We start from the raw sequence: 27,783 nt of genomic DNA on the forward strand, positions 1-27,783 counted from the left end.
GGAGTCATTTATTAGCGAGAAGCACGGGCTTCAGAGTCGGAGGGTCCTGGCTTCCCCTGTCAAATATGTGCCCTCCGGCAAATGACGGAATTCGTTTTCCTCATTCATTAAATGTAGGCAGCAAAAGTGACTACCTTGTACCGCTGTTGAGGACCAAGTGACAGCACCGCCTTAGTTCAGGGGCTGCTAGGTAGCAAGAATCAGTAAATTAGCTATGATTCCCAGCTCCCCATCACACCTCTTAAATAAAGAAAAGCAGAACAGGAGGTGTCTGTCTGCCTCGTTAAACTCAGCTGCTCATCAAAGGAGTTTGTGTCACCTGCACTAAAGACTTCAGTACACTCATCCCGTTCTGTGAACTCAGGGTACTGCCAATGGGGATCCTTTATCATGCGTTACCTTACGTGCCTTACCGCGGATGTCTAGTCTCTTTACCCAGGTTTTTAAGCCCCCAGAGGGCTGGACCTGGCCTGTCCCCTCAGAACTGTCTTGTACATATTATCAGACGGCGCTTGAAAAAGACGAAGGCAAAACTCACTTAAGCTTTTCCATGCATTTTCACCTCTGCAATCACTTGAGTTCCTCAGTATTACTGTAAAATAAGGGTAGCACAAAGAATTTAGCCTAGGTTTGCAAATATGTACTTTGAGGTCCCTGCATGTAAAAGGACTACTAGAATCAAAAGAGAGGGTGGCAGTTAGTGCAAGAACCAAAGTCTTTTGCTCTCCAAGTCTGGTTCAATTTCCTCTCAATCACAATATATTAATACGTTAATAATGAGAGTTACACCATTAGTTTGTTAGCCTATTCGAATAGGAATGTGAATGAGTTTGTTGAACAGATGGGGTTGTTTTACGTTTTTTAGGCAGCTTGGATTCATTAGAAGAAAGTCAATAGCACCAGCAAATGGAAATCGAGGAAGAAGCAAATCCAGTAAGTAGTAGCTTTAGTTTCTTTCTATTTTGTACCCCGCACTTTTAACACTGGTAAAGCAAAGGACACCCTGATCTTTTGCAGAGCAATTATTTGACTACTTAATTGTCATTGATTTTGAGTCGACATGTTGGAATGATGGGAAACGCCACCAGAGCCAGGAAATAAGTAAGTCTGGAGTGCCAATGGCCAAAACTAGCATTAGATGAGTCACTTTAAAGTTTGTAGATATAAACCAGTCAACAGTTAAAGAAAACGAGATGGTCTGTAAATTGGCAGTTTCCTCTAAAACCTGACTTGACAAAAAAAGGAAAGCCTAATGTGTCATCACATAAAACAATTGTTTTAGGATTACATACAAAACCTGAATTGCATAGAAGCTGAAAAAAATACCTTTGCCAAAAGAGGTACATTTCACCTTCCATATATATGGTCTTTATATTTAATTGTGGAAGTATATTCAAGAATTTTAAGTAGATATACTCATAACTTTAACATTTTTAACTTATTCTTTGGCATAACTTGATTATAACCATTACATCACACTGCATTGGTCATTTTAATATGCTTTTACTGAAACAATGATTGTTTAATAATGCTATAATGATGGCAATATGTTTAATTTAGAGTGATTACAGCATTAATTTAAGTTACATATATTCAAGTGTCAATTGATGATTCTTTCATGTAGTTGAATTTCCAGCAGTACTTCTGAACACATCAACTGGAGAGATTGAGTCTGAGTTCCATGCTTATGTTCAGCCGCAGGAACATCCAGTTCTTTCTGAATTTTGCACGGAGCTGACAGGCATAAAGCAGGTATGTCCTTCCCTTTTCCTACCTCTCTTCTCCCCCACACCTCCCCCACCCCCAACAAAAAACAAGCAGGTGTGATGCAAATATTAAAATCCAGAAATCAGTTTCAAAAAGAAAATAAAAGCTATATACCATTTAGAATTAAATTTATTCAGTGTTAGGAGAAAAAAAAGTCCCCTCCAGAAATCCACTGGAATCTTTAAAACTTAGGAAGAATAGTGTCGTAAAAATGAATATCAAACTTATTTTATGGAAATTAAATACATCAAATTTCTGTTGGTCTGGATTTAATTATTATATTTCTGTGTGATTTTTACATTGGTCGACTTAATTTTTCTTACCTTGCAAAGTTCTCATTGTATTATCACTTTCCCCTGTGTTTTTACATCTTTTCACTAAATAAAGTCTTTGTCACTTAGAACCTCTTCTTTGTTATGTCCCCCCACGGTGCCTAATTATGTGCCCAGTAATTATGGAATTCGATTTTTCAATTCATATTTTGTGACTCCCTTCAGGATCAAGTTGATGAAGGGGTCCCTCTGAAGATTTGCTTATCCCAGTTCTGTAAATGGATTCAGAAGATTCAGCAACAGAAGAAAATCATTTTTGCTTCTGGGGTTTCAGATATATCTACTTCTGAAGTAAAATTATGTGCATTTGTTACTTGGTCAGGTAAAGAAAAAATGTTGTATCTATTTATCATAAATGAGTAGCACTGCCACTATGTAGTTCTTTATCTCTAGTAAGAATTATACTTGTTTAACTCCTGGGCCAGGAAAAGAAATCCAAGTGCCTAGGAGATGTTAACCAAGAAAAGTAAATTTATTCATATTTTAAAAATTAACATTCTGGGATACCTCAAAATTTAAGCTTTAACTTTAAGAATCTTTCTAGATTGTTCTTTTCTGTTCTTCTGAGTCCAGGCAAAGATGACTTAGTGAAAACTCATTTTTTACAAAGTTGAATAAAAAGAGGTCTCATTCAACTCATATCCTTTGCTTTTATAGTTTTGCGCTAATGTAGACATGAAAGGGAAAATGGGCATTTTATTTATAAATGATGATGGTATAAGTAAAAACCACTGGCATCATTGACTTTGTTCTATTTTAATATATTTAATGCAGATTGGGACTTGGGGGTTTGCCTGGAATATGAGTGCAAAAGAAAACAGCTGTTAAAACCTGTGTTCTTAAATTCTTGGATTGATCTCAGAGCAACTTACAAGGTAAGGGTCAAGATGGGGGCATGTTCCCGTTCCTTCTATCGAAAAATGATTAAACTTTATCCCACACATGGGTATGGGTTCCTACAAATAAAATGTTTTCTTTGGAAATGTCCATATGACTCATTTCTTAAAGTAGGCAAAAATAACACAACAAAAATAAGCACATCCCAAGTCTAGTAGAACTAAAAATATCTATGAAAAGTAAGTGGTTAACACCTAGCCTTTGAAATAGTAATCATGTCTTTAGACATGTTCTCATTTATTTGCTTAGATTTTCTATAGGAGAAAACCAAAAGGGCTACGTGGTGCCCTGCAGGAAGTGGGAATAGAATTCCTGGGACGAGAACATTCTGGTCAGTATAAATTGAAAATTATTTTATTATGTAAGTAATTTTATAAAGTCTTTGGTGTGAACCTCATTTTTGTGTGATGTCATTATTAAGGAATATTCTTCAGTGTAAGAAAAGCTCCTAATCTGGGCGTGCCAAAAAAATGTATACAAATGACTTGTATTCATCTTTTGTTACGGTATATATTGAGCGTTACAGTTTAGTACAGGTTTTCCTTTCTTAAAATGTATATACATTTTTTGGCACCCTCAGTATACAATTCAAATTGTTTCTAAGACTTTCAAATTACCACTTTCATGAAGTATTGTAAGAGAAAGACTACCACCTGTGGTTTTCCAGTTGCTAAAAAGAAAGAATTCACCAAATTCAATGGAGATTAAACAAATGTCCAAATAATACAGTGGACTAGTGACAAAACTGAACAAGACTGTTAGATTACTCATGAACCATCGTCCGTGCAGAATGGTGGTCACCTTGGGAACTGCATAAGAAATTTTCACCTTCTCTGTGAAGGTCTGAGACCTTGTCTTTCTTTATTAAGGCCGCCATAGCTTTCCATGAGACCAATTTACCATGATTAAAATTAGTAGACGATTATAAAACTAACAGCATGTTCCAACTTCTATTTAAGTGGTGTTTTCTCCCCCTCTCTATTTCTTTACACTGGTGTCACTAAGTTCAGTATTTGATATTTATTTCCTCAGGGTTGGATGATTCTCGGAATACTGCCCTTCTTGCTTGGAAAATGATCAAAGATGGTTGCTTAATGAAAATTACCAGGTCCTCGAACAAGGTTAGTGGTGTCTTGCCTTTTTGTCATCTCAAACTCCAGAAGTAATCATAGGGTCATTGAAATGTAGGTGTCATGTGTACAATCATTTATAATCAATGATGACTTTTTTTTTTTTGGTCATATAATGTATACTAAAGAAATTCTGGAGGCACAGTTGCTAAAGTTGTTGGATTTGTCTGTGGAATCATAGGTTCCCCCTAAGAAGAATCCCAACATTTTGGCCAGAAATCTGAATACAAATCAAGTTGAAGAAACATCAGCCTGCAACAGTAGCCTTTGGAGTCCCAGTGTATTTGATAGGGAGCCTAAAAATACAGTATGTTACCATGAAAAGGTTCAGATGAGGTCAGTTGGTGTGAATTCTATAAACGCACGGCAAGACGAGCCACAACCTAGGAGCAGTATCAGGGTGGGTCTTCATGATGCCAAAAGCTGTTCCTCTCTCTTCAACACTCGCTCGTCTACTTCGGGGTGGCACTCGCGGAGTCCCAGCTTGCCTGCACCTATGCAGGAGCAAATCAGAAGCGAGCATTGTGCACTGGACACCAAATCTAAGTCTTCAACAATGGGTTCAGAACTGGTACTTGTTTCCACGACCCTTTCATCTGTTAATCATGTTTCTGATATGGAAGTGAGTTCAGCTCTTGACTGTTTGCCTATGCTGGCCGACTGGGAGGATTTAGCTTTACTGCCAGGATCTCAGCCTGAGCAAAATGCAGACTGTGTACCTCCCATTAGTGACCCAAACTTAGATACGTCACTTAATTCTGGAGAAAGATTAATGGTTTTAAAGGAATCTGAAATGCTGAGCCATGAACACTTTGCAGGCACAGAAGAAACGCCTCAAAAATCTGAGACCGCTAAGGCAGTTGTGTATAAGAGTCCACATACTACGATTTATAATGTAAAAGAAGCCAAAGATCCGGGTGCAGATGTTTCTCACTTTAAGTTACCTGGGTGCAGATCAAGTAGCTTCAACAGTGTTAAAGCCGGTGTGTCTCATCCTTCAGTTTTGGGGACACATTCTCTTCTTTTAGGTGTCACTAAGAGGAAGCCATCCAGTCTCCCTGCTTTCCCACCAGCAAAAAAACAGACCTTCACCATTCGTGAAGAAATGCCTACATCATCTAATGGCTCCCCAGTGAGAAGTTCTTCTCAGAAGGTTCTCTCTTCTGTCTTAACCTCTACAGTGAACCTACAAGAGCCTTGGAAGAGTGGGAAAATGACCCCTCCGTTATGCAAGTGTGGCCGGAGATCTAAGAGACTAGTTGTTTCTAATAATGGACCGAACCATGGAAAAGTCTTCTATTGTTGTCCGATTGGCAAATACCAAGAAAACAGAAAATGTTGCGGTTATTTCAAATGGGAACAAACGCTTCAAAAGGAAAGAGCCAAGAGCTTGGTTCAGTCTCCTTCCTCACGGGGACTCGCTTTTAGTTCTTCAGAAACAAGGCATATTTGTGACAGAAATGTAAATGTTTCTACTAAAAATTCATTGAGACTCAGACCTTCAATGAGGACTTGATAATCTTTCCTTACATCTAAACTATGTTTTACTTTATTGTGACTTTTTTAGTGTGGTAAAGAGAAAGAAACTATATAGGGCTACAAGTTCTGAGAACTTAGTAGCATGTCTGAGCTCTGGAGAGTACGTCGGGGCCATTATACACCTGCGTGCATCTGTACACACACACACACACCCTGAAAATAGAGAACAATAAATTTCACAGCCTTCTAATTTCACTCATCAGTTACCTAACTTTTGTCTTTTGTTCATGTATGATTCCTGATTGTGCCTTGAATTCCCAAACATTATGAGTATTCTTAAAATGTCTTACCCTATTTTATTTATATTTCATATATTATTTGCCAAATTTATCATAGTTTTTTGAAGAACCACAAATGAAATATTTTGTAAACTGCATTTATTAGATTAAATATAATAAGCCATAATAATATATGATATCTCTTTTATAGTTAAACCTTGAAACAAAATTTAAATTATTTTGTTATTTGAATAAAAATATGACTAATAAAAATCCCTAGCCTATTTTCAGGTAGATACTTTTACTTAGGTAATTATGATAATCTAACTGACATTTTTTATGTTTTAAAAAACTTCTATAAGTTCTTTAGTTTTATTTCAACACTTAAAGATTGGTTTTGATTTGTATTTAGACATATCAGAAGAATTATTCAACTAAGATTTGAAAACCAACAGGTCAGAGATTTGGTTCAGAAACTGCTTTTATACTGTACATTTAAAAATTCCTCAACAGTTGATGGGATTTGTTTTATAGATACCATGATGATTAATGGAACAGATTTAAATGGTTTCCCATTCTTTCTTCCTCAGTTCATTTCTTTTTATTTTCCCACTGATAGTCTTTGGCAGCTCTTGAACGAATTCTACCTGTTGGTAATAAGAGAAGAAAATGAGCCCAGAAATTTTCGTCTTTAGACAAAGTCAATTATGGAGCATTTCTATTTTAACTCCAGGTCCAAGAATTAGGACACACATTGGGGTGGATTTTCGGTAAGAACCAAAAAGGAGAGGGGTACTGTTGAGATTTTTTTCTTGACATTTAGGATTTACTCCAAGTCTGGTGAGCCAAATGGCCCAACAAATTAGATTAGGAATTTTATCATCCATGTCATTAGTTCCATTTGGAACATTTGGTGTAGCATGTTTGAGGAGACTGTTCATTAAAATGGAAAAAATGAACAGCTGAAGTTTTCCAGAACACTAAGCAAATGCTCATCATGATTAGAATACCTACCTTTCTGGGATATTTGTAAGGTGCTGTAGTTTTTTTAACATGCTCCTGAATCTCCTTTTTTAGGCGTTCTTGGTCATGTAACTTGTAATCAGGGTTCAGAACAATAAAAGCCTTTACTACCTAAAATAAATAAATATTTGAACCAGCAGTAAGATGAATTGTGTATTTTTATGGTTTAGTGTGTCTTGGGTACTTCATCTAACTGGGAACCTAAGTGCCAGAAGGTTCACTAGGGTTTGAACCAACTCTGTACTCTTACGCCAGCCAGTTGACGCCCACAAGTCCTGTGCTGTATCTAACACAAGAGTTTCTGGGATCCCAGCTTTGTTTATGATCTACACTGGAACCTTCTCATCTAACTACGTCTTGAACTCTACTTTCTTACCTGGTTCCGATTATCTCTGTTCTTGCCTCATCTTTTATCTCCCTCAAAAAGCTTCCTGTTGGAAACTTGGCAATACACTAACCACAGTGTGTTGTGTGACCACCCAGCCTGGTCTGACCGAGCTTCTAGGTCCCCACCCTCAGGGTGGCCCTTCTAACTGGCATTCACGCTGAGCTTGCATGTCCTTGTTGAAAGGGCCGCTTCATGGAGACCATGCACACTCTATTCCAGAGACACTTCTGGCAAGGCAAGGCCGTGAAGGTTCCAAGGCAGGGAAGGTCTGACCCCTTCCCTGGCCCTGAGAAACAAGAGTGGAAGTGATGGTGTCCTTGTTCTCTAATTGACAGAAGACGGAAGACTTCATCACTTCATGCTCACAAACCCTGTTCAAAGTTCACCCTTTCTTGAAGTATTTTGGAAAATCCCGCCCACAGTGTTTGGGCCTTTAATGGAGAAGGCAGAAGGCCACCCCTCATGGAGCCCCTTCAAGAGTGGGTTGGGATTCTGGGTGTTCTCTCCTGGGGCACAGCCATCACTCCCTTCCCGAGAGACAAGACTCCAGGCGAGTCGAGTGTCCGCATCACGTCCAGTCACCAGTCCACGCTTTGGCCTGGAGTGTGGCTTCCTATGGACACATTTCCAGGAGCGTCTCCTGCAACTTTTATGGTTAAGTATCCTGCACGTAAAAGCCTGAGGCCTTGAGCATAAGCTGGCAACATTACCTCTCCACCGTGGTCTGGGAGTAAATATTTGCTTGAAAGTGAAATTTTGGAAACAATAAACCACCCAGGACAACTAGTTAGTGAGAAATGAAGACTTGCAGTTATAAATGTTCACATATTGATCATTGTTTAACAGTGAGCAGTTTTACCAATTTTATGAGCAATTATTCGCTTTTGTCTTTACCAAAACCCCTTGAACATTTTTAATTTACATGTGTCACGGGGTGGTTACACAACTGTGTGTGTGTGCGTGCATGCATGTATCCATATTTTGGTATTTCATATTTTATTTGTATTTATGCCCACTCTGCTGTTTTATCAACATTTTTATGAGTTAAAAAAATGTATCTTCAAATATATGGTGATGGAAGGAGAACTGACTCTGAGTGGTGAACACACAATGGGATTTATAGATGATGTAATACAGAATTGTACACCTGAAATCTATGTAATTTTACCAACAATTGTCACCCCAATAAACTTTAAAAAAAAAATGTATCTTGGCTGTAAGTGAATCTTTGAGAGGCAAGTTATTTTTAGAACTAATGTTTGTAATTACTGGTTTGCATATTGATGACTTCTACCCTTTGGATAAAGTTTGTCTTTATAAAAGTCTCTATAAAACCAGCACAGGAAATGATTACTTAACCAGGAACAACCTAACACGGTTAAAAGCTTGAACCCTGAAGTGTGACGGCCTGGCTTCATGTCACACTTTGTTGTCTAATCCAGGGCAAGTCAGGACACCTCTCTCTGCCTCAGTTCCCTTCCTTGTAAAAAGAGATTGTGAGGCTTGGTAAGTTAACACAGGTATAGGGGTTACAACAATACCTGGAACATACCAAGTCCTCAAAAACATTAGGTGTTATTAGCTATAGGAGTGGTAGAAGCACAGGATTTTTTTAAGCATCCAGAAGTGGGCTTCAAAGAATTTTGGGCCTCAAAGTGGGCTTCAATTTTTATAAGAAGAGTCTATGGTTGTGCTATTCAAAATGGTAGCCACTTAAGTTGAAATTAATTAAAATGAAATGAAATATTCCTGTCACACTAGCCACACTTCAGTGCTTGATAGCCAAGTGTGGCTATTGTTTAGATGGTGCCAATATAGAACATTTCCATCATTGCCAAGTCCAGTGGCCTTCAACTTCCAAACAGCTGTGTGGTCCAAACAATTTAGGAAACCCGGCGACCTAGATGAATGTTTCTCAGCGCTTTGTTTCACATTCCAGTGTAAAAATAGGACTTAAAATCTAAATGTTCTTTTCAGAAGTAATAACAATGACAAAAGTCATCCATTCCTTTATCCCTATTGGATAGAGAAATGGATGACTTTATCCAATTCGTTTTGTCTTCTAAAGAAGCCTTGTAGAAAGCACACAATTTTAAAAACTGAAAATGTAGCTAAATAGGTAAATTAAGTCATTGGCTGAAAATAAGTTTTTAAAAGCAAAGTAACCATGTGAAATTACGAAAAAGATATATATATATTAAAATGTGAAGATCAACTGGTAGTGCACAAAATTATCGATATAGGGGTTAAATTAGGGACATACTCATTTAAATTCATTTGCTTTTGGGCAATTTATCTGAGAAAATTAAATATTCATAAAACTGTCAAAGGAGTGATCAAAGTAGTGATGATTAGCAAATAGCTTTAGGAATTTTCAGAGCTAAAACATTGCAAAATAAACAACTGTAAAAATGTATACAATGTTGCAAAACTTTGTAGGTAGACAAAAATTATCAATATTTTGGATATTGTCCTAAAGGCTTCATTTTATGGTTTTGATCAGTTGTCCTGGAACTTGCTACTCAATCCTAGGCCTGGCAGGACCTAACCTGGAGAAAGCTAGGATATGTCTGCTACCAGGAGGAGAGGAGCTGCCTGTGGTATGGAGCACGTGGCCACTTTTCACAAGGACACTTCATTTGGGACACACACCCACATCTGCCAGGAAACATCTCGGCTCACTGAGCTGGTCAGACTTTTCCCCTCATTTGGCTAATTCAAGCCCTACCCCAAGACTCCAGAGCTGTGGGGGAACCCTTACCCACTGATCGGTCATATTATACTCTGGGGTACCAGCTAACTGCCAAGCCAACCCTGGTCCTAAGGGCTCAGCTACCCAGTAAGCACCTGTCCAAGTGGATACAATTAAGGATGACCGATGCTAGACAAGGTGCAGGACAAGCTGAGACTCCTGGAGCCTTTTAGTGGAATTCAGAGCAAAGGGACAAACGTCGGTAATCGCTAAATCTGTTCCCTGCTCTCATCCATCTGGAATATTGGGGGCCCTGCCTGGCAAAGGGGGCCTGAAGAGTGGCATGGAAGCTTGAAACCCCACCTACCACGTGGTCAGCCCCAGTAGGAGTGAGCTTTCAGGACTCCTGTCCGATTCATAGCTGGTTTCCTGAGTCCTTTGCTTATTTAGCTACCCAGCCTGCTTGTGGTTGCCTCCGTTTCCGTCTCTGACCTTGATCCCACCCCTGCTATCTGATGCCAGCCCATCCCTGTACGAGGGACCATGTTGGTTTCCAGACCTAGGTAACAACTTGATCCTACCTAGCTGACCTCTGACACCCTTCCCGGTGTAAGCCTGGTTAGTTGGCATTCACACCATCTTGGCCCCAGCCCTCCCTGGAAAGGATTCAGATTCTTTACAGAACATATTTTTCAGTCTTACTCTGTAGCAATTCTTTCCAACTAGTATATTTCTATCTGACTTGCATATTTACTAATGCCTCTATCTGACTTGCATGGTTAGTAAATGAATCACTTGGGTAATTCTGTTTCAATGAACTACTGTTTAAAAGTGTGTGTTAGACTGCTAACAAATTATAAGGTGGTGATGGATCACTTTTACCTCTCCTCTGATGGCGTCTGGGCTGCTGACAACAGCGGACTCGGCCACAGCAGGATGCTCAATCAGGGCACTTTCTACCTCAAACGGTCCAATTCGGTAACTGGGGGAGGAAATACAGGACAGGAATTTATAAAGATGAGTAGCAGTTTCGCCACAGAGCACAGATGATGAGTTAACGTTGACATATGCACAGATGAAAAAGAAAATCACCCAGAGGATAATATGATATCATCTGATCTCGCCACAAACCAGAAGTATCCATCTTCATCCCTGTAGCCTCTGTCCCCCGTCAGGTAGAAATTGCCTCGTAGAGTTGAAGCTGTTTTTGTAGGATTGTCCTGTGAAACAAATAGTATTTTATTGTTGTTATTGTGACTCTAACGTTCAATTGAACTTTTAAATGTTCTAGGAGAAAGAAAAGTTTGGTTCCTTCGAGAAGCCTTAGACGGAAGAGGGGCCAGCGTGTGAAATAAGGACGAAATCCCAGCCCTGAGCCAGCCCAGCATAAGAAAGGTAAACTTCAGTTACAAAGACAAGGCATGCTTCCATCCTGAGAATTTTCTTAGACGGACACAAAGTAAATATTGCAGGAGCTCAGCGCTCAGAGCCGGAGGCTAAGTAAGTCTTTTGCTAAGTGACCAATATCAAACATGGGGAGCAGAAGAGAGAAGGGAACACTCAGAGTTGAAAAGAAGCACCAACTCCTAATAATTCAAAGGACAGACAGGTTTTTTGGGGGGTTTCGCATCTTGTTTTATACAAACCACAGAGAATCGGTTCTATAACTTTGGCAGGAAGAAAAATGAAGTCTTGTCACATTAGGGAAAATTCACTGACAGGCAGAACCTGGACCTTTGAGTATATTGATGGGAACTTCGCTCTTAGTTCTAAACTGTGATTAGCAATGAAGATTTCTAAGGAGCTTGGAAGGCCTCTAGTGAAAGAAATGTACTTAGTCTCACTCCGCATTATCTATTCCTCTCTTAGCCCTCCCAAGAAGGGAGACACCCATCGGGTTTCAGGAAAATGATGGGGGGCCGTTGGATAGTGCAGGGGTCAGCGTGTACAAAGGGCCGGCCTCTTTCTCGGGCCCCTTCCTCTCGTCCTCACGGGCCTGGAGCAGTGATCGAGCCAGCCCTGGGGAGCCAGTGTGTCCTCCTCTAGCAAGTATTTGAATGTTTCTTCAGTTCCCTGTCCAGGGATTCCTATTGAGGGCAGCGAGTCTCTCAAGAAAAGGCCGAGGACCTCTCCGAGGTGTGTCCTATGGCCAGTGGGGAGAGTCGGTAAGTACTTTTGAGAACCAAGTAGAAGATGAGAGGTTATGTAATAAGTCTCTTACTACGTAGTGAGTGAAAAGGCCTAATGGTCGGTCGGGTAGAACGCGAAGGCCGATGTCCCCTTCTTGTCCAGGAGGTAAAACATTGCCACTACCATCTAAAATCTAGGATAAAACAGAACAGTTGACTTAAGGGAATTTTAATTTACATTACGAAATCCACAAGAAGAATACAAATTTTATTTAATTCTACCACCCAACAATAATCACATTTTGGAAATAGCTTGAAGATGACACAGACCTAGGAAAAATAGGATCCTTTTCTAATATACTGTTTGGTGACCTGCTCTTATCACTTAGCAATATATCTTGGTTGTGTCTCCCTCGCAAATAAATATTTCATTACTGGTTTTCAAACTCTGTGGAACAGACAGCACGTTACGTAAGGAAGCAGGAAAAGGGCAGTGTTCCCTGACGAGACAGTGGGGGGCAAGCCAAAGCCTTGCTCTCTTACTCTCTCCCCAACCTCCATGCTTCCTTGAAGTTCCTTATGGTCGCTAGCATTTATTAAGCACTGACTGTATTCTAAGTGATAAACACAACAGCACTACGTCACATGTCTTACTGTCTTTAGTCCTGACAACTGTCCTATCTGGTTAGAACTGTGATTATTCTTATTTTACACACGAGGAAACTGAGGTGCCGGGAGGTTAAGTGACAGCATGTGACTGAGCTGCCGTCCACATCTGGGCATCACACTCCAGACCCTTGCTTGTCATCTTTACCCTCCTCTGTGGACTCTCTCCGGGGCGTTCAATCCAAGTTAGCATTTCTCAGGTTGATGGCTTACCTTATGTACCAGATTTTGCTCTACATGGCTTTCAGCTGTTTCTAAATATGCTAACTCGGTGCTGCTTTTATATGCATCCACCAACAACCTTCAAACCTGAGATGTGGCTTGTGTGGAAAATAAGGGCATCAGACTTATCTGGCACTTTCCGGAAGGAAGAAGCCTTATGTCCTCCATGAGAAACTTGAAAGGCAAAGCAATTCTAACGTAAAACCTTACTATCAAGTTCTTGTAAATAAAAAACTATGAATTCGCACCCAGGCATCTAAAGAAGGATGTGGCTTCAGGTATCAAGGAATTATGGATGGAAAGGAGGTATTTTAGGACAAACACGTATCACAGACTGCTCTTTAACAGGTAGGAAAAAGACATCATGTTCTCTCTCTGAAGAGAACCACAGCCCTCATTGTTCGAGGGGTTCTAACATGTTAAACATGAAAAGGCTGAGCTTTGGCCTGTGAGGTCGCAAGGATCCGACATGCGGCTGGTTGGAGCACACCCCCAGGTGGCAGGATGTCACTGCAGATGCTCCTGGCTGGCTCACAGCGCACCCAGAGACACTCACCTCGCGAACAGCAGAGCCGGACCTGAACCCCTAGGCAAGGTCCCGCAGCACAGCTAGGTGGGGGACAGGACCTAGCGTCTGGTTCATTCTCAAAACATTTTCTCAAACTGACCTGATCCTAAGAATGACCTGCGTGCTTGTGTAAAACACAGATTTCCACGAAATCCACTGACTCCGACGCTCTGGGGAAGGGCCCTGGGAATCAGTGTTTTTACCAAGTGCCCATGTGATTCCTATGATCAGATAAGCTTGGGAAGCATCTGCCTACATCTGCAGCTCGCCCTCAGTTACGTGTGGTTCTGAGCTCTCTGCAAGCTCATCCATTCTGTGTCCTTGGTGCCCTTTTTCCCTTCCACGTGTCAGTGGAGGGTCCTTTGGCTCTATTTAGCTTTGCTTGGGTCGCTCTGAGAACAATTCTAACCCTGTACAAAGTGTGCTGATGACTCGGGTACCACCTAGGGGTGGGGGGTGGTTTGGCGGTGGCAGCAGTTACAGGGAGCCAGGGAACGGCCAGGCCTGTCTGTGGGAAGAGAGGAAGCCAGCTGCTGCCTCCTTTGGCCTGCTTGATACTCTTAGGAGGTCCTGGCCTCTCTCACCAGCAGGGGCAGTGTGGGGTTGTGGTTACAGTACGGCCCTGGGAACCAGATTGCTTAGGACTGAATCCCACCGCCAGCAGCTACTAACTGTGTGACATCAGGTGAGGTAACCTGTCTGGACCTCACCTGTCAAATGGTTCTAGTATTACTACTATGTGTCATCGGCTCCTTCTGGAAATTCAATGGGTTAGTATTTATAAAATGCTTAGCACAAGCAACTTACTTGGCACAAGCAACCGCTTTGCAAAAAAAAATTGGAGACCAGTAAACTAATACTTTTCTATCATTTCTGTCTTTCCATGGAAATTATCATGAAAGTAACATGAAATTACCCCCAAAACTAAGAGTGTAAGGGAAGGTAGAAGTGGGGTAGGACGTAAACAGATTGGGTTGTTAAATATTTTTCCGGAAGGATGTTTTGCAAACCTTAACGTCAAAAGCAGGAGAAGGCTTTCCCATAGAGCCAGGCTTAATTTTCATTCCTTTAAAATTTCCACAGATTAGCACCTAGGTGAGAAGAAGAAAGACTAAAGTAACATTACAAATAACAAAATGTATTCATTCATCCACCATGCATTCATTAAACAAATATTTAGTGAGAACTCAATATGAATTAGGCTCAAAATAAAACAAATTCTCTGCTCTCATGAAGTATGGTGGCAGACACTAAACAAATACATGTGTATACATATTGTGTATATATATATATATATGTATATATATAATGTTTAACAATTAATAAATTTATAATTAACAAAAATATCCATATTTATGAAAACACTTGTACTCACATTAGCACTACACTAGGCTGTTTCTATTTAATAACTTTGTCAATTTTTATTTTTATTTTATTTTTGAGTATTTTAATTTTTGTCCAGATACTACATTCTCATGGTTTATAAATTGAAGCATTATAAAGACACACTGTGAAAAACTTTTCAGACTTGCCCTAATCTGCTCCATCTTACCCCTCCCTTTCCTACGTAATAACCATTTTTGTTATTATTTCATTCATTTTCTCTAGAATGTCTTACTCTTATTGCTATGTGCTCTTTAGATGACCCTTTATGGAGTATGCTCAAGGAGTTGCCCCCAAACTCTTAATATTTCAAGTAACAAGGAACTCATCATTTTCCATGTTTGAGGCAGCCCCGACTAAGAAAGTTCCTATTACATATAAGGAAAATCTTTCTGTAGATCTAGTACTTTTTCACTTTAAAAATATTTGAATGCCCTCACCCTGTTCAGTGCTGTAGTGGCTTTTCACAGTGAGTGGCTGTTACCATTCCACAGTGCCAGGATGTATTGTTACGCTATTTAAACAACATCTGTGTCTATTACAGGGTTGTTTTTTTTGCAACAAGCTTCGCTCAAGCTTTTCTTTTAGCTGTTCTTCTAACCACTCCGTTCCCTCCCTGGCCCTCAAACAATAGAAGGACATAATAACACTGTGGTTTTCATTGCTCCACCTTCCCTGAATCCGGCCCTGTCTTTGCGGTGAGGTCCATGTACCGTTTCAGTCTGTCCGTACCCCTCGTAGATATCCAGACCTGTCCCGATTCTCCACTGTTCAGTCACTTCAGGGTTGATTGGTTCCCCGGCACTCACGCAGTGCTGTAAGCTTTTGAACTTATAGCTTCTCAGAAGACAGATAATGAGTTCAATTTAGGAGGAGAAAGGGAGGAAAATGGACATTAGAATGATTTCTAATGAAATCTCAGTATAAAGGATGTTTTAGTTCCTCCGTAACTCCCTTCTCCAATATAAAATAAACCATTCTAACATCATAAAACAACTCCCTAAACACCAGTTTTTCTTTTTTCTTTTCTCCCTTTTATTTCGGGGTGAGGGGAGGGATGTGATTTGTTGCAAAGAAAAGCCATACCACCTTAGGGAAGGTACCACATATGTAAATTATATTTAACCAATATGTTAAGTCAGTGATTAAAAGTCTACCATTTGTCTGGTTAAATTGACTGTGGAATATTTATACAATGGAATACTATACAGCTGTAAAAAAAGAATGAGCAGGTTCCTGGACAGTGCTGTCCAATAGAACTTTCTGTGACAATGGACATTTCTATAATCTACACTATCCTCTACTACCCTCTAGCCCTGTGTGGCCGTTGAGCATTGAAGTATGACCAATGCAACTGAGGAACTCAATTTTTTTTTGAAGTATGATTGACATATAACGTTAAATTAATTACACAACATAAGGATTCGATATTTGTATATATTGTGAAATGATCACCACAATATGTCTAGGTAACATCCATCACCACACGTGGTTACGGAATTGTCTTTTGCTTGTGATGAGAACTTTTAAGATCTACTCTTAGCAACTTCAAAAATGTACTACAATATTATTAGCTAGAGTCGGGAACTGAATTTCTAATTTAACTAAAGTTAAAATGTAAATACCCACATGCGGCTAGTGGCCAGTGTATTGGACAGCACAGCCTCAGGATACATTGTTAGGCCCATAGGCGCAGGTGTAGAAATGAGTGCATATTATGTTTCCACTTATAAAAGGGGGAACCTCTGCCTATTGGCTTATGTACACCAGGTTTCAGGGAGATGGAGAAGTGAGACTGAGGGCAAGGTTTGGAGGAAGACTTTCCACTATATATTCTTCTAAACCTATCGAATTGTATGTCATGTCAATTATTTCCCATTCAAAATGAAATAAAATCAGTTAAAAAGATTTACCAATCCACCCTTTCAAATAGAATCACTCATAGAGTAAAAGATATTCATCTTTTCTCCTATTTGCTGGGATCTGTGTCCAAACAGGTGACGTCTCTACTTTCTCAGCTCAGATAAGTCACCCTCCATAAGACTGAACACCTTCTTACCTGGAAGCACTGGGCTCGGAGCGCTACACGTGGCTGCACCCTCCCTTTCCTCGCCTGGTTTAGGGGACCCTGCCCAGCACGTAAGCAAGAGGAGAGATTGCTAAATCCCATACCTACTAGTCTGGAGCTATGTTTTCAGGCAGAAAGATCTTTTGTTTCAGACCTGCCTCTTCCTCACCCCCCTCTCCACGTGCATGTTTAGCCACCTTGCTTACCTCAATAGGTCATTCTGTACAAGCATCCGGTATGCAGTGGGCGCTGAACAGAAAACGGTGATGGGAAACGTGGAGAGAGTCTGCAATTTACAAGAAGTAAACTCTTGGTCTCCCTGCACCTTTGCTAAACGCCTACGTGCCTGTGGGAGGGACAGCACGACTTAAACCTTGTTGATTCTAAGGGCGGTGCACTCACACCTTTCTTTCCTCGGTAAATGTTTTCAGCCTTACTGACTTTCCAGACGTGAAACCTCTTAGATCACCTTTTCTACCCTGATTTCCACGCGTGACCTTAAGCATTAGTGTCATCAGGAACACTGCTGCTGCATTTCTAAGCATGGCCTTCTGGTGCTCTGCCTTACTTGCAAGATGGTAGTGGGCTCAAACCGCGGCAAGTAATGTGCAAAGACACATGCTCCCTGGGTCCATGGAGAAAACACACTGCTCCACGCGGACTTGGCCCAGCCTGTGTCCGATGTATTCCACATCACATCCGAAGGGGTCAGATCCAGCCAGAACCTGGGAAACACAGAATAGCCCCAATCTCTGTATGTGGGAACACAAATCTAAAAGGGCAGTGCTGACACCTCAGGTTGCCGTTAGTTGTGGGAGAATACCTTCCGTTGATAGATAAACCTAAACCGAAACTGCTATGGGTGTGTCCGGTCATTTTAGGAGATCCGCTAGTCCCGCTGGTAAAGTAAATGGCCATCGTCTCATTGTGTTTTGTCTTCACACAGGTGTGGCTGTTGCAGGCATGTCTAGGAAGGAAAACATGTGATTCTGCACGTTAAACACAGCGTCAGCGATTGTCGGCACAAAAGGACTCAGGAAGCCATCTACTGGGAACTCTTTATCTCATGGATCAGGCCTCAGGGATTGAGGCTCAACTCCAAGGTAAATGCCACCTCCCTCTCCATCTTTTTAGGCACTTTCCATAATAGAATTAAACTTTGCCACCAGTAGCCCATTTATGATGGCCGATTTCATAGCTCTTTACTGGATGATAAAGAAGAGTTAGAGCATTTAAAAAACTCAAGAGTGTTATGCCTCCTGCAGAGTGAGGAGTCTATGATCTTGTGATCATAGATTCGTGAAGAACTGCCCCCTCTCCTTACTGTGGATGCTTTAAAATGTGATTTAAAAAAAAATGAGTATGTTCACAAAAGTCCCGGGTAATGGTACAAAGCTAGGGTTGGCATGATCTGGCCTGCCTCCCGGTTTTGTAAATAGAGTTTCATTGGAGGCCTGCAAAGCCTCAATTTCTGTCCACACCTTCTGTACGAAACCTTTGCTGATCCCTCAAAGGATTATGTTTCTGTTTCCCACAAGAGTCTACGTAGTTCTGAATACAGTAATCAGTGAGAGTGCAAAGGCTCTAAGCGCCTGTCCAGGGAAGGAAGGACCCCAGTGAAAGAGAGAAAACACTGAGTCCTGCAGGGCAGTTGGGCCGCTGTGTGAGTCAGACACTGGAGCAGCTGAGAGGAGGGAGCCTGCTCATCCAGCATCTTAAGAAGCCCACAGATTTTACTTCCCTGGGGTTCTTAGGCTGAGAATGAAAGAGTCAGAAATATCCAGGCCAGATCCGTAGGGCAAAGCTGTTTGCAAAGCCTGACAAAGCCAGACTGAGTGTTTAGTCCATGACTCATAATGATCTTCCTTCATTATAGGTGGTGCCTGTAGCCCTGTACCTGTCACTTCTACTGCAGATAGAGGGGGTTATTTGGAACCTAAGGCAGGGTTACATGAGTCTCTCACTGCTGGAGGCAGGCAGCGTAGTGGGTAGGAGTGCGGGCTCAGCTACCCTTTGGGGGAAGCTGTTCTACAACAGTGAGGGCTACTCACTTCATCAGCTCCTTGAGGTCTCCCCACCCCTCTCTGGGGTGCTGAGACACAAGGAGCTTGGAGCGCAGGTTTTCACACTGAGAAGCCACTGCATCCACTGCTGGGGCAACAGACTGGTCGGTGATGACGCACTTGGCTTGTGAGGACCGCAGTCTGTAGAGAATGTCCTTCTGGGTCAGCTGGGTGGTCCCGGGAATGAAAACCGTCCCTGAAGGGGCAGAAAAGGAACAGCACTTGGCGGGACGTGAGGGTTGTGTAGACAGTTCAGCGCATTCTCCCTTCCTCAGAGTGAGTTCTGCTCCCAGGCAAGTGCGGCCTTTGTCTTCCTTTCTTTATTCTGCTTGTGCCTCTCATGGATCGCAAAGCTGTGACCCTTTGACCTAAGGTGGAAGGGTGTTACCTGCTGCTAATGATCTTCCATCTGAAGACGCTTCATCACGTTCAGCTTAACGAGAGCTTTGACTGGCAAGGACATTATTACCCAACATACTTAGCAAGGGCTTGAGTGCCCCGCGCTATTCTAAGTGTTTTGCATGTTTTCACTCATTGACTCCCCATCAAAAAAGCCCCCAGACACAAACGCTATGAGGAACTTGCCCAAGACCCCAAAGTAGAAAGTGGCAGTGCGGGGATGGAGCCCTGCAGCCTGACCCGGGAGTGGACATGCGACCGCTTCATCCAGCGCCTCTGAAAATGGACATGACTGCTTTCTGCTTCTACTCCTACCTGCTGCCAGTTACACTGTAAGAGCACCCTGGACGCTCGTGTAGCTTGGCCTTGGACTAGCCATTTCACTTTCATGCTCTCAGGGTCTGTATCTGTAAAAAGGGGCTTATAATGGTAGGTACTGCCTTCTCATAGGATTACCAAGGGTTCAAGGAGTTAAACTGTGTAAAGAGTACAAAAGTGCTGAACAAATATTAGCTGTTATTTTCCTCAAAGGTTTAAAGGACTTTCAAGAATAGATCTGTATCTAAACGCACACACATCTGTGTCTATGTATATCCACTGCCCTGGCTCCACCACGAGTCCCGACCCTCAAGAGAATGGCAGAAGGTACCCACCTCACAGTGGTTCTTACTCTGCCTGGTGATACATGCCTGGTCACTCCTTGACTCCTGACACAGACTCATCTTTTCATTTTAGAAAGGATAAGCCCCTCCAGTGGAGTCTTCTGGAAACAGACAACCAGGACCAAAACCCACGCTTCTTTGGAATGTCTTCTCTTTCTAAACAGGGTATGTAGCAATTTTTATGAGACTTTTAACTCCAAGGTTATTTCTTGGAGATGTTCCTCCGAGGGCTGAGGAGTGAGCTTACCATGGCCTAACACTTGTCCATAATTCAAAGGCACTCTCTGAGACCATGCCAGCATTTCATGCCCAGAATAAGCACTTTACTTAAACACATCTCTCTTAGATAATTCATTTCCGCCACCATGTAATTCATCTCTTATCTTTAAAATAATCTATTCACCATGATCAAGCTTACCTATTAAAGCTACTTCCTGTCCAAATTAATCATTCTGGGAATCATTATATAGTTTCTTTCCAGGAAGCAATTTATGACTTTAATTAAAAAATGATCCTCCAGTATTGCTCTGGAGTGATGACCTAGTTGATTATAAGTACAGTGAATTCATTTTTCACTCATCCACTTAAAAGGGAGAGCCTACGATGTGGCAGACACTTTTCTGAGTGTTAAGGTACGGTGGAGAACAGGAGACAGAGGTCCCTGCCCTGCTGGAACTGACGTTATAGACAGACATTAGACGCATATAAAATACCAGCTGAGGAGCAGTGCTGTTTTTTCCTCTAAGATTCTCCAGTAGCTGTTGGCTAATTCTCCTGCCTCATTGAACTGATACGAATAGATGTCTGGTCCTGGCACTCAAACCATCTCATACTAAGTGTGCTGCTTAAGCAGCACTCGTGAACGCGATCGTTTTGTTTAAAAAAACTGGGAAGGTGGACTGTGCAACTCCAAGGTGTAATTTAAATGTACACATGAGATTAGAGCATACAACTATCCCCAACTGCAAGTCATGCTTCTGATAAATGGGGAGCTGTTACTTAATAGAATGACTTACTACGACATAGGGAATGTTAATTAAGCCAATGGATACTTCACTGAGTCCTTACTATATGCCAATCATTGCAGGGGCAGAGATAGATATGTCAGTCATTGCCTCTTGGGAGCTTACATAGCCCTATGAGGAGGACAGGTTTACGAGCAAATTGTATACCCAGACAGTCTAGCACAAGCTAAAACAGAAAGACATAGAGGGTTTTTGGGCGAGCTCTCCTGGACTGGGACGTCAGCGTGGGGCTGCTGAGGACATGGCATGAGAGCTAAGATTTGGAAGTCTAATAGGTGGTGTCCAGGTGGTTGGGTGTGAGGGGAAGGCTTTCCCAGTACAGGAAGCAGCGTGCACAAAAGCCGGGTCAGGGGAAAGACCCCAAACCTCAGAGAAAACCCTTTGACAGGGCTGGGGCACAGGGTATGAAGGGGAGGAAATGAGGGCAATACAGGAAAGAGGGCTAGAGCCTTCCATGACACCTGAAGAAGGTCCGATTTTATCTGGTGGGCAACGGGTGTTATTAAATAATGCCAGGCAGCAAAAGGATCGGATAAAAATGTGTGTTCTCAAGTGGACACTGGCTATGGAGGATGCGTTAGGTGGGAGCAGAGTGTGGGCACACACAAGACAGAATCAGGGAGACTTTTGGGGAGAGCCATTCAGCAGATGGTAAAGATGTGAAGTAATGTGATGGTAATGGAAGGGAAGAAGAGAGACTCTAGGGGCATGCTGGCGTCACATGGACAAGCTGTGGGAAGTGATTAGGAAGGAGGAGTCACAGGTGTGTGGCTTAGGGCCCCAGATGCATGGCAGTCCATCGTGAGTGGAATGAAGGCGTGACACGAGAACTGGGTGGAGTCTTTGAGGCTGGGCTGCACTGAGTTTCAGAAGACCATGAGGGTCCCATAGGAGAGAAGAGCAGAGGGGTGAGGGTATTCAATTTTCAACTGGCATCCACTTAGTAATACTAACTATTTCATTTTGAGAAACCCAACTCCTAGTTTAGGTGAAAAAGACACGGCATGTTTCCAACACATTTCTAAGGTTCCTGAGAACAGTACTATATCGTGTAGAGTTTCTCAAATAATTTACCCAGATGAATGCCTCACAATTACTTAGATGTTTTGGAAACAACCCCCTGCCAGCTTCAAACACGACTAACCTGTTCGCAGGCAGGCGACATTTGCCAGCCACCACTCTGGGACCCTGGGCAGAATCACAATTACGCGATCCCCCCTTTGCAGACCACAGGCCTCTGTCAGTACATTGGCCAGTTTCCGGGACAAAGATCCGAGTTCCTCAAAACTCCATCTCACTTCTTCTCCAGTTCCATTTATCCACCAGAAGGCTGGGTTGGAAGGTTTCTTTCCAGCCTGAGGAAAGAATGCAGTCATAGATTTAAAGGTGGTTATGCAGCTAAATTCTGTTTTAACTGACCAATGAATATTTTCTCTGAAGAAAATTCACAGGTCATTCGTTAGGACGTACATGCCGTATTTGCAAATAACTTTGGGGTCCTTATTTCTAGATGTTGGGAGCCGTGTCATTTCTCATTTCGCCTGGTGGTTAGAATTCATGCGTCCCTTTCTTTTTCTCTAAATGCTGTATCTATGCCTTATTTCCTACCATTTCTGACTCTTGGAATCACTTCTCACCCTACTCCTTTTTAAAAAAAAAATTAACCTATAATCATACATGTTTGTAACCCAGGGCTTCTCAACCAAGAAACTCTTAGCACGTTGAGCCATGTAGTCCTTTGCTGTTGGGGGACCGTCCTGTCCATTAACAGGACATTTAGCAACAGCCCTGCTGCTCCCCATCAGCACACACCCTCCCCCAAGTCAGGCAACAAAACTGTCCTCAGACATTACCCAGTGTCCCCTGGGGCAAACTCCTCGTTGGAACTGAGTCTGCCTGCCCCTGCTCCATACCTTTTCCATATTGGTCCACTTGTCTAGAACATCTTTAGCAAAGTTGAAATACTCTGGAACCTCCAGTTTGAAAGCCTGTTTCATAGATTCATAGTTGGAAAAATTCTGAGGGGTCCCTGTTCTGTGGTCTTTGTGCAACGCTCTCACAGAACCAGGAATCACTAGATGCTGGAAACACTTGACACGAAATAATAGCTTCATGGTGACAGGGGCTAGCGTCAGTCCTGTTGCGTGTTTTAGCACTCAGGGTTTCCTGAGCAATCCATCTAAAAGACAAGCAGAAAGACGTGTCTGTGTCCTGAAGGCAGCCATCGCCCAAAGCTGCTAAGTGTTAGTAGTGTGACTCGTCATCAGCAGAGCACCATTTTCTGAGCGCTCACTATGTTCCAAACACTGTGCTCTGTGTTTTACTTGCACACAATGTATCATTCAACCTGCGGACTAGAGTGACCCTGTGGGCTAATGTCAGCATCTCTGCTTACCCCTGGAGAAAACGGCTGCCTTAGCTCTGGAGGCCATAATAAAACACTGCGGACTGAGCGGCTTAAACAACAGACTTATTTCTCACAGTCTGGAGGCTGGAAAGTCCAAGACCAAGGTGCCTGCCCATTTGGTTTCCCAGTGAGAGGCCCCCTTCCTGGCTTGCCGGCAGCCGCCTTCTGTGTGTCCTCACAAGGCGGAGAAAGAGCGAGCTCTGGCCTCTTCTTCTTACAGGGACACTAAGCCCCTCCTGGGGCCCCACCCTCATGACGTCATCTACTGCCAATCACCTCCTGCTACATCCCATTGGGGTGCTGGGGCACAAGCATTAAGCCTGTAACTGAGGCACTGGTTGGATTTGAACCCAGAACTGTCTGGTACCAGCCCATTCTCCTGACTCCCATATGTATTTCTAAAGAAGTCAAGAACTGTGTCACCCAGTTACTCTCAGTGAAGGCAAAGGGCTAAGCCTTCTTACCTAATACCTGTCACCTGCAGATTTCAAACACAGTGTAGAAATGGTAAGGAGAACTTTTCGTGACAGATAATCCGTAGATGAAGAAACTGAGACTGGCCCGGTACCAGTTAGGTAGGAAAGCACTGCCCAAGATCTTGTGGTTCCCAGGCTCCTATTACGCCCCCTTTGAGTCCAGGCTTGTTGCTGCATTTACTAGAGATGTGATAATAGGGCTTTAACCTGTAGGACTTTCGTGGGGGGACCCCTCCAGGCCACGCAGCCCTCCCTGCTTCTGTGGGCAGTCGTTTGATCATGGTATCATGTACTTGGCTGGTCTCATAAATGAGGCAGTTAAGGGGTTATAGGGCTCGTTTCTTTGGAAGATTCTTCCTGTAATCTTCCAAATGTCCTACAATAAAACACTGCTCTCAAAATCATTAAACTATCATTTTTTTTCAATTGGGGAAGGGGAACAGGACTTTATTGGGGAACAGTGTGTACTTCCAGGCCTTTTTTCCAAGTCAAGTTGTTGTCCTTTCAATCTTAGTTGTGGAGGGCGCAGCTCAGCTCCAGTTGCCGTTTTCTAGTTGCAGGGGGCGCAGCCCACCATCCCTTGCGGGACTCGAGGAATTGAACTGGCAACCTTGTGGTTGAGAGCCCACTGACCCATGTGAGAATTGAACTGACAGCATTTGGAGTTAGGAGCAGGGAGCTTTAACTGCTTGAGCCACCGGGCCGGCCCAAACATCATTTTTTAACTGTAATTCTAACTGTGTGGTGTGTAAGGCAGCGAGGCTGTGTGTGGAAGGATTTCTGTATTGATAAACTTCCAACACTAATTAATAACGGACGTCAGCCATATGTTTTCCCCTAAATAGACCTGGCCTTTGGGCATCCTATTCCAGTACCCAGCACATGGGGAGACCTGGGTGCTTCTCCTGGCCCTCCCACCTGTTTGCGTGAACCCCAGATGAGTCAGTGACCTTGAGGCCTCTGAGTTCGTCTGGTTTGAGCCTCCACATTTTTCATGAGCACAGGTGACACAGCCCTAGATGGGGGAAGCGACTTGCTTCAATGTGTCATATCAGAGCTACTGCTAAAATGTCTTTACTACAGTTCAGTAGGGTTTCAACAGGGCAGCGAGTCTCAACCCTGCCTGGATGATTGAATCACCAGGAAAGCTTTTTAAAAATACCGACGCCTGGGTCTTGGACCAATTCAATCAGAATCTCTGGGCGAGGGGTGGGGCCTGGGCAGCATATTTTTTGTTTTCCTCGGAGGATTCTAATGTGCTCCCGAGGTTGAGAGTCACTGATCTGGGGGCTGTGATCTCTGAACCAGCAGCATCACCGGGAAGCCAGCTAGAAATGCATGCTCTCAGGCCCCATTTTCACACTCGATCAATGTAGAGACTGACAGCCTCTGTCGGAGAGTTGTCCCAAAGATTAAATGAGATCACCATGCCCGGTGTGTTACAATCTGCTAGAACAGGGGCCCCCACACTTCCCAGGGAAGGGCCAGATAGTAACTATTTCAAACTTTGAGTGCTACATGGGCAGACCTAACACACTTCTGTCACTGGAGAACATTCTAGTGGACAGTGCCGACCTCTACTGATAATAGCTCGGAACTGGAGTGATCGGGAACATTAAAAGACAGGAATGTGGAGGGGAAAGATTCCCAAGATAAAGTTTTCTGAAGGGCTCAGGTTTCCTCAAGTATTGACCATCCCTGGTCTGTTGCTTAAGGGCCATGGGAGGGAACGTGTTTGCAGGAATCTCCTTAGGCTCTAGGAGAGGCTGTTCTGTCGGACAGAAATGAACCTCCAGCTCCTTCAAGGTCGTTTTGCGTGGCAGTGGGGATTGGGCAGGCAGGGAGCACAGCCTTCCCGGCTGTCTGCTGACAAACCGCCGTGGGCTGTTTGCCCGTACAAGAAGTTAAGCAATCCACAGAAAGTTTTTAGATCCAACTTTTCTCTCTTTGTTTTCAGTTGGGTAATAATGCCTTCAAGTAGGTCCAGAAACAAAAAAGATCCACAGAGAGAAGCCTGCCTCCCACCTGCCCCCATCTCACAGCTGCCCAGCTCCATCCCACACCCACCCTTCAGGGACCCACTGTCATGATTCCTGGGGATCTTTTCAGTTTCTTTATGTGTGTTCAAGCGAATATGACTATGGATTCTTATTTCTCAACCATTTTTAGGTAATAGTAGCCTAGAACACACACTATCCTGTCCATTAAAATTTGTTAAAGTGGATTTTTGGCGGTTTTTCCAGCCCAGTCCACAGATATCTGCCTCACTCTGTTTTGTGTTTTTAACAGCAGCTTGAACTGCACCATAATTTCTCAGGCCACGCCCCTATGGATAATTGTTTGAGTTGTTTCCATTAGTTTGCAATGTGGATGAAATTCTGAAACTATTTCCTCCTCCACATTCTAACGTACATGGAAAAGAAATCTGAGCATTCATTCGGAGCTTTAATTGAGCCTAACCATTCTGTTCTACCAAAAAGAAAATATCCACACCATCCCCATCAAAACTGGAAGGTTGCCTTCTCAACCAACAAAGTTATGCTTCTGTCTTTTCAGCATGTCCATTTCCCGGGTTTTCACTATTCTTTGCTGGTGAAACAGCCTAGATAATGCTCCCAGTGCGGGTCCAGATTTTCATACTGAGCCACAGAGAACTCTTCTAAGGAGGACCCTGCTGGTGAGATGAGCCTTTGAACGTACTTAAGATCTCATCTGAAATGCAAGCCCCCCATCTATATAAATAGCAGCGCCAAGGGGGTTTTAGCCCTCCCCCCATATCTCCCTAAGTACCTCCCTCCAGTAATCCAGGTAACAATGGTATTTGGGATCTATAGCCTCAGAGCAAGGAGCCCCTCCCATTCTCCCCAACCCTCAAGGCCCTGCCTTAAACTGCTGTACAGGGTTTTCAGAGCTTCCCTTAACCACCATATGGAGAAACATGGCTGTCCTTTTGTCATTCCTTGGGTTTGCATGTATGTGTTTCCCGAAGTTTCTAGAGGTAGTTTGCATACTTTCCGCACAAGATGGATTCCTACCTGCCATGAGCGGGGTGGAGGACAGTGAAAAAGGCAGTTGCTACTCAGACTCAACTAAATTTTTTCCCAAAACATTTTATCAAGTTAACACATGCACATAGATTTTTAAAAACTACGTAGCACCAAGAGGCTTAAAATGAAAAACTCTGCGGCTGTGTTTCCAGGTTTTTGTATGTACATACTCCTAGTAACGTACTAAATAATATTACACAACAACTAAGAAATTCTGATAGAAATACCTTGGCTGCCCAAGACTTCAGAGAGAGTGTTTTTGATTTGTTTGTTTTGAGTGTTTGTTATCTTTGCTCAAAACTACATGCACTAGCCCCGCAAACCTTCCCATAGGAGACAGATAAAGTACTCACTAAAGTGACAGATCCCGGCCCAGCTGGAGAGCGGAACTTGAACTCTCCTATCTGCTGTCGTCCTGGGAGCCAAAAGAAGAGGGAGCCAGACACAATCTGACAGCTGGAACAGCAAGACTTCCCGCAGAGCCTTTCCTTGATTGGTAGAGACATTCTGGAGGGCGGAGCAGGAGTTCTGGGCAGAGTTTACCCTGGAAGTTGATCCGGTCTGCCTTTTCAGAGGGAAGCTGTGGGGGAGGAAGGTGTTGGGGAAGTCATTAGGTAACAGGAGAGAAAGGAAGCCTGGGTTTGCTGGAGGGACCGGTTGGGGCAAGCAAAAAGGGTGGAAG

The 27,783-nt window shown here is 42.9% G+C and overlaps 2 protein-coding genes across 9 annotated transcripts in view; one reads left to right on the forward strand and one right to left on the reverse strand.

Moving 5' to 3' along the window:
• ERI2 (ERI1 exoribonuclease family member 2) overlaps nt 1-27,783 on the forward strand; it is a 30,488-nt gene that overhangs the window by 520 nt on the left and 2,185 nt on the right. Inside the window, exons 2-12 of one of the 5 annotated variants that reach the window (XM_074323115.1) lie at nt 866-933; nt 1,018-1,101; nt 1,625-1,752; nt 2,265-2,421; nt 2,874-2,974; nt 3,246-3,327; nt 4,029-4,117; nt 11,278-11,381; nt 16,952-17,093; nt 17,969-18,125; nt 20,220-20,311. In XM_074323115.1, the coding sequence (XP_074179216.1) occupies nt 866-933; nt 1,018-1,101; nt 1,625-1,752; nt 2,265-2,421; nt 2,874-2,974; nt 3,246-3,327; nt 4,029-4,117; nt 11,278-11,313 (745 nt within the window). In that variant the 3' untranslated portion in view covers nt 11,314-11,381; nt 16,952-17,093; nt 17,969-18,125; nt 20,220-20,311. Of the gene's footprint in view, nt 1-865; nt 934-1,017; nt 1,102-1,624; nt 1,753-2,264; nt 2,422-2,873; nt 2,975-3,245; nt 3,328-4,028; nt 4,118-4,307; nt 7,050-11,277; nt 11,382-16,951; nt 17,094-17,968; nt 18,126-20,219; nt 20,312-27,783 lie in introns of those variants that run through there. The other 4 variants (XM_019751610.2, XM_019751609.2, XM_074323114.1 and 1 more) reach the window with 4 other exon arrangements.
• On the reverse strand, nt 6,026-27,581 carry ACSM3 (acyl-CoA synthetase medium chain family member 3). 4 transcript variants are annotated; one of them, XM_074323118.1, is made up of 14 exons: nt 27,455-27,581; nt 23,085-23,350; nt 22,316-22,526; nt 19,074-19,281; nt 17,846-17,989; nt 17,591-17,747; nt 17,229-17,368; nt 15,668-15,791; nt 14,582-14,662; nt 12,208-12,309; nt 11,079-11,206; nt 10,869-10,968; nt 6,894-7,017; nt 6,026-6,526 (listed from the first exon to the last, which is right to left on the reverse strand). In XM_074323118.1, exons 2-14 carry the CDS (start codon nt 23,283-23,285, stop codon nt 6,444-6,446), a joined length of 1,803 nt encoding a protein of 600 aa, XP_074179219.1. In that variant the 5' UTR covers nt 23,286-23,350; nt 27,455-27,581; the 3' UTR covers nt 6,026-6,443. The 4 variants fall into 4 exon arrangements, with proteins under 4 accessions (XP_074179219.1, XP_074179220.1, XP_074179221.1 ...); XM_074323119.1 differs by having other exon boundaries at nt 17,229-17,308; nt 23,085-23,375; nt 27,451-27,542; XM_074323120.1 differs by having other exon boundaries at nt 17,229-17,308; nt 27,455-27,525.

This window comes from Rhinolophus sinicus, linkage group LG18 (assembly GCF_036562045.2).
Source record: "Rhinolophus sinicus isolate RSC01 linkage group LG18, ASM3656204v1, whole genome shotgun sequence".
Classification (NCBI taxonomy): Eukaryota; Metazoa; Chordata; class Mammalia; order Chiroptera; family Rhinolophidae; genus Rhinolophus; species Rhinolophus sinicus.